General features: G+C 40.3%; 3 protein-coding genes across 5 annotated transcripts; 1 reads left to right on the top strand and 2 right to left on the bottom strand.

The window, feature by feature from the left end:
* Window positions 1-231: 231 nt before the first annotated feature.
* LOC108149031 (tyrosine-protein phosphatase non-receptor type 23) lies at window positions 232-4,460 on the bottom strand. 2 transcript variants are annotated; one of them, XM_017276382.2, is made up of 4 exons: window positions 4,198-4,460; window positions 1,773-1,957; window positions 1,250-1,526; window positions 232-1,191 (listed from the first exon to the last, which is right to left on the bottom strand). In XM_017276382.2, exons 1-4 carry the CDS (start codon window positions 4,204-4,206, stop codon window positions 562-564), a joined length of 1,101 nt encoding a protein of 366 aa, XP_017131871.1. In that variant the 5' UTR covers window positions 4,207-4,460; the 3' UTR covers window positions 232-561. The 2 variants fall into 2 exon arrangements, with proteins under 2 accessions (XP_017131871.1, XP_017131872.1); XM_017276383.2 differs by having other exon boundaries at window positions 232-1,182.
* Window positions 4,461-7,984: 3,524 nt separating this feature from the next.
* Window positions 7,985-9,657, bottom strand: LOC108148539 (extensin-2). Of its 2 annotated transcripts, XM_017275581.2 has the most exons (3): window positions 9,513-9,657; window positions 9,337-9,456; window positions 7,985-8,947 (listed from the first exon to the last, which is right to left on the bottom strand). In XM_017275581.2, the coding sequence occupies exons 2-3, from the start codon at window positions 9,346-9,348 to the stop codon at window positions 8,252-8,254; spliced, it is 708 nt and encodes a 235-aa protein (XP_017131070.2). In that variant the 5' UTR covers window positions 9,349-9,456; window positions 9,513-9,657; the 3' UTR covers window positions 7,985-8,251. The 2 variants fall into 2 exon arrangements, with proteins under 2 accessions (XP_017131070.2, XP_041565329.1); XM_041709395.1 differs by lacking the exon at window positions 9,513-9,657 and having other exon boundaries at window positions 9,337-9,501.
* A 2,264-nt stretch (window positions 9,658-11,921) lies between these two features.
* Window positions 11,922-13,361, top strand: LOC108148565 (circadian clock-controlled protein daywake). Its single transcript, XM_017275611.2, has 4 exons — window positions 11,922-12,059; window positions 12,252-12,498; window positions 12,556-12,689; window positions 12,745-13,361. Exons 1-4 carry the CDS (start codon window positions 11,975-11,977, stop codon window positions 13,053-13,055), a joined length of 777 nt encoding a protein of 258 aa, XP_017131100.1. The 5' UTR covers window positions 11,922-11,974; the 3' UTR covers window positions 13,056-13,361.
* Window positions 13,362-13,522: the final 161 nt, after the last annotated feature.

The raw sequence follows: 13,522 nt of genomic DNA, 5'->3' as shown, positions 1-13,522 counted from the left end.
GATTTGGTTAACTTTAAAAATGGGAGCCTAAAAGTATGCTTTACAAAAGGCACATTTCATGTAAAGTTAAAGTAAATGTAAAAAACGTAATTATTCAAAAATAAATATTTTTTGAGGAAAATGCACTCAAATAACAAATAATAATAATGGATCCTTACAATCTGCAAACAGATTTATATATATTTTTTTAAGTAAAATTTACTCAAATGAAATAAGCTCAACAATTGGTAATAATAATGAATATTACATACGAATTTATTAATACTTATTCTTAACTCCCTCAAAAGTTGGCTACAACCTAAAAGTAGGCTACAAAATGGGACACCTACCTCTAAGGAAAAATTAAAACAAACTGGTTGTCAATTATAGTAAATATATTAACTAAATATATATCCATATATTAGTTAAGATCCTTTAAAAAATCTTTTAGTTTATTAATTGGGGAACTGGAACTTTTATTATCGCTTAGAAAATGACAGGGACAGGGCACACCTGTGCGATTAGGACCTAGAAGCAAGGAATCTCTGGGTTGTTAGGGGGCATGTGGACTGGGACTCCAGCTCAGTAGTAGCCGAAGGTGATGTCGTGCAGCGGCTGGGCATTTCCCTGTGGCAGGGCGTAGTCGCGGGCCAACTGATCCAGCAAACCCGAGCCACCGCCTCCGCCACTGCGGGACTGTGGTTGCGGCTGGTAACTCGGCTGCTGCTGCTGCTGCACAGGACGCGCGATGGGTGCCTGGGACTGGCCGAAGCCCACCGGTTCCAGGAGAGGGCGTCCTCCGGAGGCGGGGGCCAGGAATCCCTGGGCCCGGGCACTGCTCGGAGCCGGCGATGCGGGGGGCAGGGCGTAAACGGGCCGGGAAATGCGCACATTCGAGGGTCCCTCCCCGAAGCTCTGCGATTGCGAATAATCCGGTTCAGGGCGAGCGGGTCGCTGCAGCGGCGAATATAGCACATCGGTGGTGCGCTGGGCGCCGGGAATTTGGATTCGTGGGGGTGCCGGACCCACTGACGGCTGGTGGTGCTGTTGTGGCAAATGCTGTGGCTGCGGCAGTGGTTGAGGCTGTGGCTGTGGCTGCGGGGCATACTGAACCCGACGTGGTGGCTCCTCCTCCTCCTCGTACTGCACGTACTGCGGCTGTGGTTGGGGTTGCGGGCGGGGCTGTGGGCGTGGCTGGGGACGCTGAACACGCTATATAAAATTAGTTTTATCAAATCTCCTATTTAATTATGAGTATCTCCAATCTTACATATGGCTTCTGAGGACGCTGTGGTACGGGCTCATCCGCATAGTCTGGCTCCTCCTTGGCAGTTTCATCCACCAATGTGGGTGGTGCTACTGTTATGCCCTCTCCGGAAGGCTGGAACCCATACTTGTTGGCCCCGTACTCGACCACTCGCACCTTTCCGGTCTCATCCACATATCCGTATTTGCCCTTGACTTCGCCGGTGGCTAGCTTAGTCTCGATTTTGAAGGAACCATCAGCACCTTCATAGCCATACGTGTAGGAGCCGTCTTCATTGTGCCTGAGGAAGGAGTTTGTTTTATTTAATTAATACAATTTTTAAATATTTAACCTTACGTTTTAACTTAATACAAAAATCCTTAATCCTTTTATTTGATTTACAAAATGTTTTAAATATTTATAATCAATATCTCATGAACTTTTTCATTAATTGATACAAACCACCTTAAGTACTTGATATAATGACTCAAAATATAAATGAAATACAAACATTTAGCTTTCAAATATATCGCTACATGGTACTCACTTGTTAATCTGCTTAAGAATGGCCACTGGATCAGCTCGTGGCGCTTCAGCCCGGGCGGGAGCTGAATTTGCTCGCAGGCGAAGTGGAGCCGTCCGTGGTGTGTTCTCCTGGTAATCCTGATAGTCCTGCGACCTCACCATACCCACTGCCACCATCAGGCAGCCGACTAAGAGCACTCGTTGCAGCTGTGGGATATACCAACCGTTCAAAAGTCAATAAAATATGTCTTGATAGGATAAAAGCTCGACTGTGTCTGGCCTAGTGCAATGGCAACCAGTTCGCTAATTGCACCCTGTCTGCCAGAATGGTGGACTTCCACCTCGCCTCTGGCCAGCGGAACACCTTGACAGTGCATCAAGAATGCCAGACGGCGACGACGTCTACGAAAGTCTTAAGTAAGGCTGCCTTTCACTTTTCCGCCGGCCAATGACACCCTCAATGCCAAGCAGGAACCGATACACCGGATTTAGTTGCATACACTCAAAAAAAAATGAGCTAAATTAGTATTAGGCTAAATTAATTTAATATTACAATTTTTACGTTAGCCCGGAAGAATTTTTTTATTAATTAAATCGCAAGAAACAATCATAGTGAGTCATTGTCACTGTTGACATCAACTGAAATCACTTTACCAAATTGTTAATTGATTTTCTGATTCAATGCGTTAATGTCCCTCTATTTTTATGATAAGTGATTAAGATTTAAACTGATTAAAATACAAATTAAATTAGATTGACTCTTTCTAATTTTAACCAAAGAAGAATCATAAAGCGCCACAAACAGTATATTGTATACATAAAGTGATATACAAGTTCGTATAAATACATTTTTTTTTCAATCGTAGTATTTAAAGGTATTTTATCTGAGTGCAGCATCCGAAGTGAAGTTGCATAGAGACCGAGCCCAGCTGAAAGCCCAAACCCAGTGACACGCGATATGGCAGCTCAGCTGGATGGGTCTGGATGCTATTAATTGAATGCCCAGTGGTGTGGCGTGGAGAAATGCAACCGGGAACAGAGATGCCGACGAAGATGCAGGGGACTGCCAATTATCGTTGGCCAGCCCCGTGACTCCCACACAGTGCACACATCGCAGCTGCAATTGGGTAATCCGGCAGCAAAATCGGGGAGAGGAAAACCCATAAGAGGCAGGCAAACAAATTATGTATGGGAATCTGGAAAAGGTTCCCACACTTGCCGTAATGTGTTGCAAGTATCCAACTGCGGCAGTGAACAGAAGCAAATGCCAAAGAAATTTGCGAGAAATCACTGAGTCACAGAGGGAACTAGAGGAGTAATAATCAAATATATACATAGCTTTCACACAAAAAAATGATTACCAAATTAAACTAAAAAATTATCTCTTCCGAGAATACATTAGAGTTTTCCTAGTACTTCCAGCTTTTAGGTTTATCTAATTTATTTTTCGAATTGAAGCTTGTCAGAAGGAGTGCCAGTATTTTCTGCTAAAGCAGTTTTTCTTAAAACAATTAACTTAAATTGCAGGATGTGTGTCAATAAGGCCTCGATTTAGCTTCCTTTCCAGACAGTTTTGCCTTGAAAAACCAAACAGAATCAGAATGTTAGGCTTTCAAAAAATGATGCCTCTCTAACATACATTAAGGGGAGCAAATTAACTTCGATGACCAGACTTGAGAGCTATCTGGTTTATTTGGCTTTTACTCCTTTTTGGCATTTCGGACTTTGTTTTTTTAGCACGTTCGGACCATTCCGCATGCCGAAACCTTTCACTATCTAGGCTCCATGTGCCGCAGCCTTGGTGCGGACAGGTGGACGGACAGGTAGTTAGATACAGATACAGAGACAGAGACAGATACAGTTACTGATACATCCAGGCCACGACATGCTGTGGGTCCCCCGAGTATGCGCCGAAACCAGCCAAAAACTGACCAAAAAGCTGACTGCCGCGTGTGAACTGAGCCAAAGTTTGCCTTTGATATTTTCACGATGTAAATGGAGGGGGAAAAACTATGCGGCTGAAGCGAGCTTGTTAGTTCGCCACTTGTGCTGATTGAAGTTCCTGCAACTTTTTTCTCAAGAAGCTGCGTCGTTCATAAATTATGTCAAAATCCAGTTACCAAATTGGGTGCCTAGTGGAGTGGATGGTGGACTGGATCGGGCACAAAGAGCTGGAAAATGTCGCTTGTAGCCAAGCTGAACAATTGCGATCGGGGCTGGGAGCAAATTAACTGTTCGCTCGATTTGCATAGCAAATTATGCCACATTTGCACAACAGTCGCCGTCGCAGTGCAATGACGTAAGCTTACAGATCAGTACCTCCCCTCCATAAATCTGAGTTTCTTGAGTTATATACACCCCTTTTGCAGCCACGCATTGAGCTTCTCGAACGACCTTTGGTATTTACCACCCACCCACCGACATATACATACATATACATCACATACCACTTTCATGTTGAATTGTATCCGCTGATTGGCTTTTGTGGGACCAGCTATTTCAAATCGATTAAGCCCTGAATGCAATCGCAAAAGGCCTTCGCTGGCAACACCCAGCTCGAGTGTCGAGTGTCGAAGACAACAAAGCACTTTCAATTTCAATTCCAAATCCAATTCCCCTAATGAACCGGGTGACTATCTCGGGCAAATCGGCCAAATCTTCGGACCAACTTCGGCGGAGATCGCGTGGAGTATTAACTTGGGACCGACGGCAACTGAGCCGCCCAGGTTGTTGTATTTCGCTTTATATACCGATCGCGGAAAACCTTTTTACCTCTCCCATAACGGACCAAAGACCCCAGACACCACAGCACCACCGCGCCACTGCACCACCGGCCACAGCACCACAAAACTTCACCAACGAAAGGACGGAGAGCGGTCGCTATTGGAATTGTTTCTCTGGAGAAAAAGATATTGAGATATAGAGATATAGAGAGAGGCTGCAGAGCTTGACCGAACTTGAGACAGAGACTTCCATGGGAGTTCTCTCTGTGCTTTGGCGAGCTTTTCTTCTCCGGCCCCACGAAATGGCCAAGAATGTCTTAATAAGAAGAAAATAAAATTGATTAAAAACTCATAATGGCTAATTTAACATATAGTTTACATTTTTGAGCAAACAAAAAAATTTAATGTTTCAGAACATAGGAATAGGAATAGGAATTTTCAAATTTTCTGATTAACAAAAATTATACAATATTTAGAAGAAGTATCCGTAGTTGCCAAGTTTCTTTATAATGTCATAAGCCAGCATCATTGCCTTTGAAAAAACTTTAAATTTTGCACTTTAAAAGAATCACGTAACATCGAAGTAACACTTATAACACCAATAAAAGTTTCTTTTTTAAAGCTTAAGCTCCACTCAAGAAAATACATCAAATATTTCGATTTGGTTGCCTTAGCAGTTTTAAGTTTTCTTCTGAGCCATAGTAAAACAAATTGAATCATCCACTTGTTATCATTAAATACCAGACAACAAAATTAATAAATTTAACAAATTTACCAAATTACTTTCGAAAACAGGGCGAAACTCTTACTCTAACCCCGACCTTCTAGGCGCTATGGCAACTAGCCCCATTGGGATGTGGCCATCCACGAACAATTAATCAAAACTGTGAGGCCCATAAATTGTTAAAAAATGAGGCTAAGTCGTCAGGGCGTATGGCTAATGAATGAACGAGTCGACAAAGTGAAATGAAGTGTTGCGAATTTGGCCAGTAAATACCAATCCTCCCAAGCTAAGCAGTTGGGTGGTTCCCTTGAACATGAACTTTATATTGTTCTCTGTGATTTTGTTGCATCACTTACAACAGTACAAATCATTTGAGTATTTAAAAAAGATACGAACAAACACCTCAAAAACCCAAACGTCATACAGACCAACCAGCAGACACATTAAGAATTGATGTATTTCTTTTCAGTACAACAGTGCGTATGCTTGATGTCAGGCTATGTTATTTTATGACGGAATCAGAACCAGGCAACGTGTCCCCTTTCAGTGTGTGAACTGCACTCCACACCTTCGCCTGCGTTTTTCTACAGCCTTTCGTAATGGCCTTGTCGTAGTCATTCCGTTGGAACTAATGACACACCACAGCAACACTCCGTTATTGCTGAAAACAACATGGACAAGGCAGAAATGCAACCCGCAGCGGGATGGTGATAGTTCAACGAAAACTGGTTAGACACTGCACCACATACTAGATCAGGAAACCGTCAACGATTGTCTGCCCCCCATTTCCCCCCTCTATATTTATATATACCTCCTTTGAGTGCCGCCCATGACGCAGGGCAGTTTCCAGTCTTCAAGTGCGTGCGGTTGTTATTTAGCTTGTCGGTCTTTCCTTCTGAATATATCACATTAAAGACTTGTTTCTGTGCGGCTTTTGTTCATGTGAAGCGGACTGGGGGGCAAATGGGCGTGCACCTGAACTTGTGCGCATGCGTAGACGCACAAGCACGATCAAGGTCGAAAGAGTATGCGAAAATAACATAAAAATGTTACATGCATTTGTAATACTCTTTAAGAATAATCACAAAAAAATAGGATATTAATTTTAAATTTTCATTATCTTTTCTTTAATATTTTGTACTTTATTTAAAAACAATTTTAAATTCAACAAATTTTTTAATTTATTTTTCAAAACTTATTTTTAGACTCATAAATGTAAAAGACATTTCTTATCTAGCTTTCAACATTAATTATATTTGAAGTCTTGCCTTGTCGAAAAACTTCGATTTAAGATGCTACACTAAAATTCGCACTTTTTGCCACCCTAAAAAATTTTTTCAGGCAAGAAATTCATCTTTTAAGCTGTTACAAATGAGTGGAATCGGAATGTTGCGAAACAGGACATGGCTTATAGTATATATATATAGTATATAGTATTTATGCCAACGCATTTTCGAATGACAACAAAAGCAGTCAATCCCATACTTACGACTGTGTGTCTCCTTAGCTTCTGCGGAAAAATATGTAGTAAATGTAGTAAATGCAGCAGCTGTTCACAAGTCAGCCATAACAAAGCAAACAATTTTTCAGGAAATTCTTGAGTCATGCCAACGCCCCAGCAGCAGCAGACCAGTTTCGCAGTTTTGCTCTGCAAAATTATATAAATGCAGCAAAAATACAAATAATTCCAAACTTGTAGTGTGTGTCTGTGCATTGCTTTATAAGAGGTGCAGTCTGGACTTGATTCTTCGTTGGTGCTGCCAGCCAATCGTTTTACATTTTTGACTCTTGGCTAACTCGAACAGTGGTAAACAAATTATATGCTTTGTTTTATTAGTTGCACAATAAAATCTGTATATGTTTTCGAATCAAAAAACATAAAAATCTTTTAACTAAAAGAGTGATGTTTTCGTATTTTTAAAAACTATCTTTATAAAAATCAATCAAAATCGAAATCTTAAAATATTTTCTGGCACAATGAAATATAAAGTATAAAATAATAAGATTTTATACTTATTAAACCTAGGATTCCACTGTTTTGATGAATTGTTAACCAAAATTTGATCACCAAATGTAATTAAATCAAAGATAATCCATATTCAATTAAATTACTTAATTAAAACCTCATTTAGGCTAACGAACAGTTAAGTACCTCAGTGATTTAACCTCTCTGCCTGTCGATTGTTCCGAGAGTGATTCCAATTATCCAACAGACCCCAAACCACTGCTGCCTAGTACTCGTAAGCCCCACACCCCACACCCAAAAGACAAAGACAAAGGCAGTGGTTCCAGCACCCAGCACATTGCCTTATGGCCAACTGGTCGTTGGTGGCAGTGCATTTGAAAGTGGTTTGGGGCCAGCACATTGCATAAGTGCACCAAATTCCAGTCAACGGCAAATCCACTTTGGTTTTCTAGCTGAATCGGCCACAGTGTTTTGGTTTTGCTCGATCATTCTGTGTTGACGTAATGGCCTAACGATTATTGGCCACTTGCTGGGCTCTTTGGCTTTACCTCAATCGGGTTGATTTTGCTACAATTTCAGCTGCTGGGCGGCTTAATTGAAGCGGAACCTGGTTGTTGGCTAAATTGAATGCCAAAGTAGATATTTGAAATACTTCTGAGCACTGAGAGGAATTTGGGAGGCAAACTGACCAATAAGATAATCATCAATAAACAATTTGAAGTATTTAAGCTGTTAAGAAGCTGTTATTAAACGTTAAGAAAATATTAATAGTCATTTGGCTTTTTATTAAATTTAATATTCTGCTCTCATTTATTTTTAGCTTTTGATTTTAGGCCCGAGGGCTGTAAAACCTATTTGTTATAGAACACTTTTGTTTTCTCTGTAAACGCTTCAGTTTTAGAAACTCGATTTATTACACACATACAAGAACATATATAAACAGTGTACATTAATAGATATATGTGGGTTGTGCGGAGTGACTGATTTTTTTGGCAGTAACAAGTTGACATTGTCCTCGGACACTTCAGTCGCTGACTCTCTGGCCCAACTCAAAGGTTATCCCCCCTCCCCCTATCCAAAGGTCCATCCTACTTCCGGCCCGTGTAGTCGATGCTGTAGGATCCCGTGTAGAGGTTCAGATTCCGGAGGGACGGATGGTGTTGCTCGGGCAATCCCCTGTAGGGTTGCTGCTGCTGGGGATTGTAGTAGTTCTGGGCAGGAGGCTGGTAGTAGCGGGGCTGCGGTGCCGGGGGACTGTAGTACTGGGGCGTGGGGTTGTAGTAGGGTCGCTGGGGGGCGGTCTGCTGGGGGGGCGGGGCATAGGCCTGCTGCTGGCCACGCCCAAAGTCGTTCAAACTGAATTTACTGGCCGGCGAGAGTGGGCGATTGAACTTCTGATCCTTGTAGTACACGGCTGGATCCTCGCGATATTGACCATCGTCCAACTCATTGGGTCCCAGCGGATAGGGATTGCTGTTGGTCAGCGTTGGAGGTGGCACATTGATGTGGCTGCCAGCGGGCTCAAAGCCACGCTTACTGGCTCCGTACTCGATCTCCCGCACCTTGCCCTGGTCATCCACATAGCCGTACTTTCCGTAGACCTCGCCATTGGCATACTTGGTCTCGATCTTGAAGCTCTTATCCGCCGCCTCGTATCCATACGTATAGGATCCATCGTCGTTGTGCTTGTCGATCTGCTTGAGAATCGGCACCGGAGTGGTATAGTCCTGATGTTGCGCATACGCACCGTGGGCCGCCAGCAGCAGAAGCGCCAAATTCAAAGGCTGCAAAATAAATACAAAGAGTTTAGCAATAAACTCAAATATATTTTATATTTTATTCCCTACTCCAGCCACACACACCCAGCCACAAAAGTTGCAATTACAAATAAACTTTACTTTGCTTTTATTGCTTTACTTTCGGGTAAATACCTTAATTAGTTGTTAAGCTTAACTCTGTGCAAACATTCACTCAAGGACATGGTTGACTAATAAACCAGCAATTAAGTTACTTTTGTATCATAGACACTGATCTGATCGGCCCATAGCAAACCGGTTGGCTAAATTGCATTCTAAAAATTCACTGCGCAAATACTCAAAACACATTTTCATATTGATTTCGATATAGAGTCTTTTTGGGATGCCACACTTTCAACGACCTTGCTGCATCTTACCAATTTCATCATTCTGCCAAGTTTGGAAGCAACAATCAATGTCGAGCCGTTTTCACCAATCTCTGAATATGTAATGCACTGCCGAAATGGAAACTACGCTCTGCACTTGCACTCGAGACTCTGCGAATCGAAACGACAAACTCAAAAGAAAATCAGGGCGTGCAACGCTTTTATACCATAGGCAACATTTCGCAAAAGCGGGCCAAGAGGGGGAAAAAAAACTATGGCAGAAAATAAAGCTTGGCTCTGAAGTGGAGTCGAAGTCTCTGGATCTGGCGATCAGCTGCGATCAGAGACCGAAAACGTAAGACCGAGACCCGAGCTCCCGATCCGAGAACCGATTCGATCCGATTCGACTTGGCTTGGCTTGGAATGCAGCATAGAAATCGAAAGCGGTCGGCGGCAGCCAGCTGGGCGTGAGTACATGAACGATATACCCACTCACTCACTACTGGTAATACAAGTGGACCGACGAGAAGCAATTTCCAATCAGGTTGTTAACGTCGTCTACTCGAATTCTTGGCCAGCAATTTATGCTTCCAGACCGCACCACTCACGCATACGCAATAAGATCAGAGAACGATCAGTGATGAGAACTAGGTACACATTCCCATTATTTCTTTAAGTAGGTACATTATTTTATTAATTCGAAAACGTATTTTCTCATAACCTTTAGTGTATGAAACTGAAATCAATTTAAAATATTTGTAAAATTTGATATAGAACGTTTTCGCACTTATCCTTTAGTTTTTATGTAGTTCTTTCAAGTCAATAAAGCATTTTACGGAACTTCTAATTGTATTTTTCTTTAATTAATTTAATTTAATTTTCTATTCATTTTAAGATTGTCCGTTTGTATATTTTTTATTTCTTTTTATGCAATTTCTTCTTACCCTTATGACTGATATAAATTGTACCATTGTCATCACTAAAAACCACAATCCTGAAAAGAACAAAATGCCAATATAAAAGGTGCGGAAGCGTTGCACTTGTTAGGCATTCCAATTATGCAAGATAATTCCCCCCTTTACCTGCTAATCGATTGCACTAACCTGACCAGACACCTTGCTCCCAGCTAACAACAATTTGCCACCACAACAAGAAATTTAACTGCGGATTTGGCCATTTCTCCTAGGCTGTCAAAATTCACACTTGAGGTAAGGAAATGAAAGAAATACGAAAACTTAAATGCTGGCATACTGACCTAGTCAATGCTTTTGCTAAGAAAACTGGTTGTTGTTATTACGTCAAAAACATGCAAAATTAGGCGATGATTTTTTGCAAATTTTCTTATAATTTTGTACATTAATATAGTTACGACTTTCAGGAGGGAAGCCGAGATAATAAACTTGATATTTAGATGTATACATAAATAAAATGCGTCACATTTTTACTCCATTAAAAATAATAACAAAAACAAATTAAATCTGTTCAAATCTGTTCTCTTTTCATCAGAATAGCAGGTCTAATCTTAAATAAAAGTAGACAAACATTCAAGATCATTAACACACTGGCCAAACAACAATTAATTTAGCTCCAGTTGTCCACCTACATTGGATTATTAAATTTATTCCAACGTTTTTGGGGAATTTTGGCTTCGTGACGTTTTTCCATATTTAATCACATAATTGTACACAGACAAAAATAACGGGCAAGAAAAATTTAAAATGCCTAGTTCACATTAAAAATGCAATCATAAAAGTCACACTTCCGTAACTCGAACTTCCAAGCTCGAAGTATCTATAAAATGAACTAGTTTGATTGGCAATAACTTAGGCATACAGCAAGATTATTACTTCAGTAAATAATTTATGTTTAAGCTAGAAATTTAAATTCATGTTAATTTAATACTAAACGCATTGACATTTAATTTAATATGACTTTTTTTTTATTTTATTTTTGGTGTCGGTACCACACAGTAGACACAATAGACAATATCAAGTAGTCTCAAAACCACGAGTTCGTTAACCCAAGAACCGCAGACCTTGGTAATGGTTGCATGCAGATAAATACATTCGGTTGGCTTCTTTTCTTCACTTAAGTATGCATCTATGTAAAGGTAATTTGCCAAAGTAACATTCACAAAAACTCATTGCCTTAAAGGAGATCTATAAAGCCACATAAATCCGTCAACTTTAGGTTTACAGTCGCCATAGTGAGCCGACATTTTAAAATGGTCTGGTAGAACCAGTTCAGCTCTAGCGAAAGTGAGATAATCGCTGTCTAGAATATATAGATAAGTACCTAGATATAAGTATATAAATGCATATATGACACTTCTGCTTCTTACAACCTAAAGTTGAGTCGGTGTCGAGGCAAAGGCTAAGTAATAATGTCAAGCTTAATGCATTTTCGGGTTAGGGTATCGTATCAGATGACTCGAATGATGTGGGCACCCTGTACGACCACAACAAGTCTAATGCGGACAAACTCGTTTACTTACTAATTGTTCCGAAAACAGAGCAGGAATAAATAAACTAAATATATAAAACAGCAAAACAAAGAAATGATTTTAAAAGTTGTACATTTAAGATGATGATTTCGAATAAAATTACCAGACACCGGTCAGAATCGTCATTTAAATCGGAGCATTCGAAGCAAGCAGTCATAGTCATCAAATTTGGAGTAAATCTTCGATATGCTTACCAAAGTAGTAAAGTTTCTGAGCCTTTTTGTCTTTTTCCTGGCAACATCAGTGGCGGCTAAATATCTTGCCGAAAAACGTGAGGAATTGCTAGTTTAAGTAGCAAGAAATTGCTGCAAAGTAGCAAAAAGTGTTTTAAAAAATAAAATTTAGCTATGACTTAAGTTTGAATGTCCTTGAAATGATTTTTCCATTTGAAGGATAATTATCCCAACTTTATTTTATAAATATAGGGAAACCTTAAATTGATTTTCTAACATATTTCTTTCAGCCGACTTTCTCACTCCGTGTGTTGTGGGCGATGCTGGCTTTAACAAATGCCTGACCAGCAACTTTCAGACTTTCTTCCGCCAGTGGAAGGATGGAATTCCTGGCAACAATGCAGTGGGATCCTTTGACCCACTCTACATTAAGCGAGTGAAATTCGCGCAGGATGCCAGCAGGGCTATAGCCATTAATGCCGATCTGAAGGAGGTCTACGTCGCAGGTGCCGGCGAAGCGGTGGTCTTAGAAGCCAGGTAAGGACCTCCGCATGACTTTTGTCACATTTTTTGTTATTTTCATAAACTCCACAGTTGGGATCCCAATCACTATGTGGCCAAGGCTTTGATCAGTGTTCCCAAGCTGCGTTTCAATTTCGAGTACAAAGTCAAAGGACATGTAGTGGCGCTGAATCTCAACGGACATGGCAATGGTTACTTTGAAGCTGGTAAGCAATCTTTAGTATATCTTTGAACTATTTTCTAAGACGCAATTCAATCCAGAAAATGCACTGATATATCTGGAATTGGCTGTTAAACCGCAAGTCACAGCGGAGGGAAGTTTCGCAAATGTGCAGAGCGTTAAAGTCAATTTCCGCGAGATCAAGCAATTCCGCATCAAGCTCGAAAATCTCTTTGGTGGCAACAAGGACCTGGAGGATACAGCCAATACTCTTTTCAACGAAAACTGGCGAGATTTCTACGAGGTTCTGCGTCCGGCCGTGGAGCAAACTGTTAGCGGAGTTCTGCTGGATAGATTCAAGAAGACGTTTGCCTACGTGCCAGCCACTTACTTGATTAAAGACTTCCATTAAAACTCACACAGTAAAAAGCGTGGCAGCAATTTCCTACGCTCAAAATAATTTTAATTATATTTTTGTGATCTATCTTCATACCAATATTCATTAGGAAAAATATGTAAAATATATTGTGTGTTGTGAGCCCCACTAAATAAATAGAAACATAGTGAAGAAAGGGTTAAAATGAGTTAAATACATCAGTGAAAAGAATCTATGTCTTTAACTTTTAAAAAGAAAATCTAAATAGTTTTTTGACATCATTTTGAATACGATTTGTAAATTCACACTTAACAACTAAATAAAATTAACCAATTAAAGTGATTAGTTGCATAAAATTTGAATTAATTATTTATTTTTAATAGTTTTTTTTTTATATAGCTAAAAAAAGAAATTTTGTTCTCTGTATAACAAAGACAAAGAATAATTTGTACATATATTCGCATATTAATTCAGGAAATGGGTAAAATAAAATGTAATTAAAT

Source organism: Drosophila elegans, unplaced genomic scaffold (genome assembly GCF_018152505.1).
Source record: "Drosophila elegans isolate 14027-0461.03 unplaced genomic scaffold, ASM1815250v1 contig_476, whole genome shotgun sequence".
Taxonomy (NCBI): domain Eukaryota; kingdom Metazoa; phylum Arthropoda; class Insecta; order Diptera; family Drosophilidae; genus Drosophila; species Drosophila elegans.
This window is presented reverse-complemented; position numbering and strand designations above follow the sequence as displayed.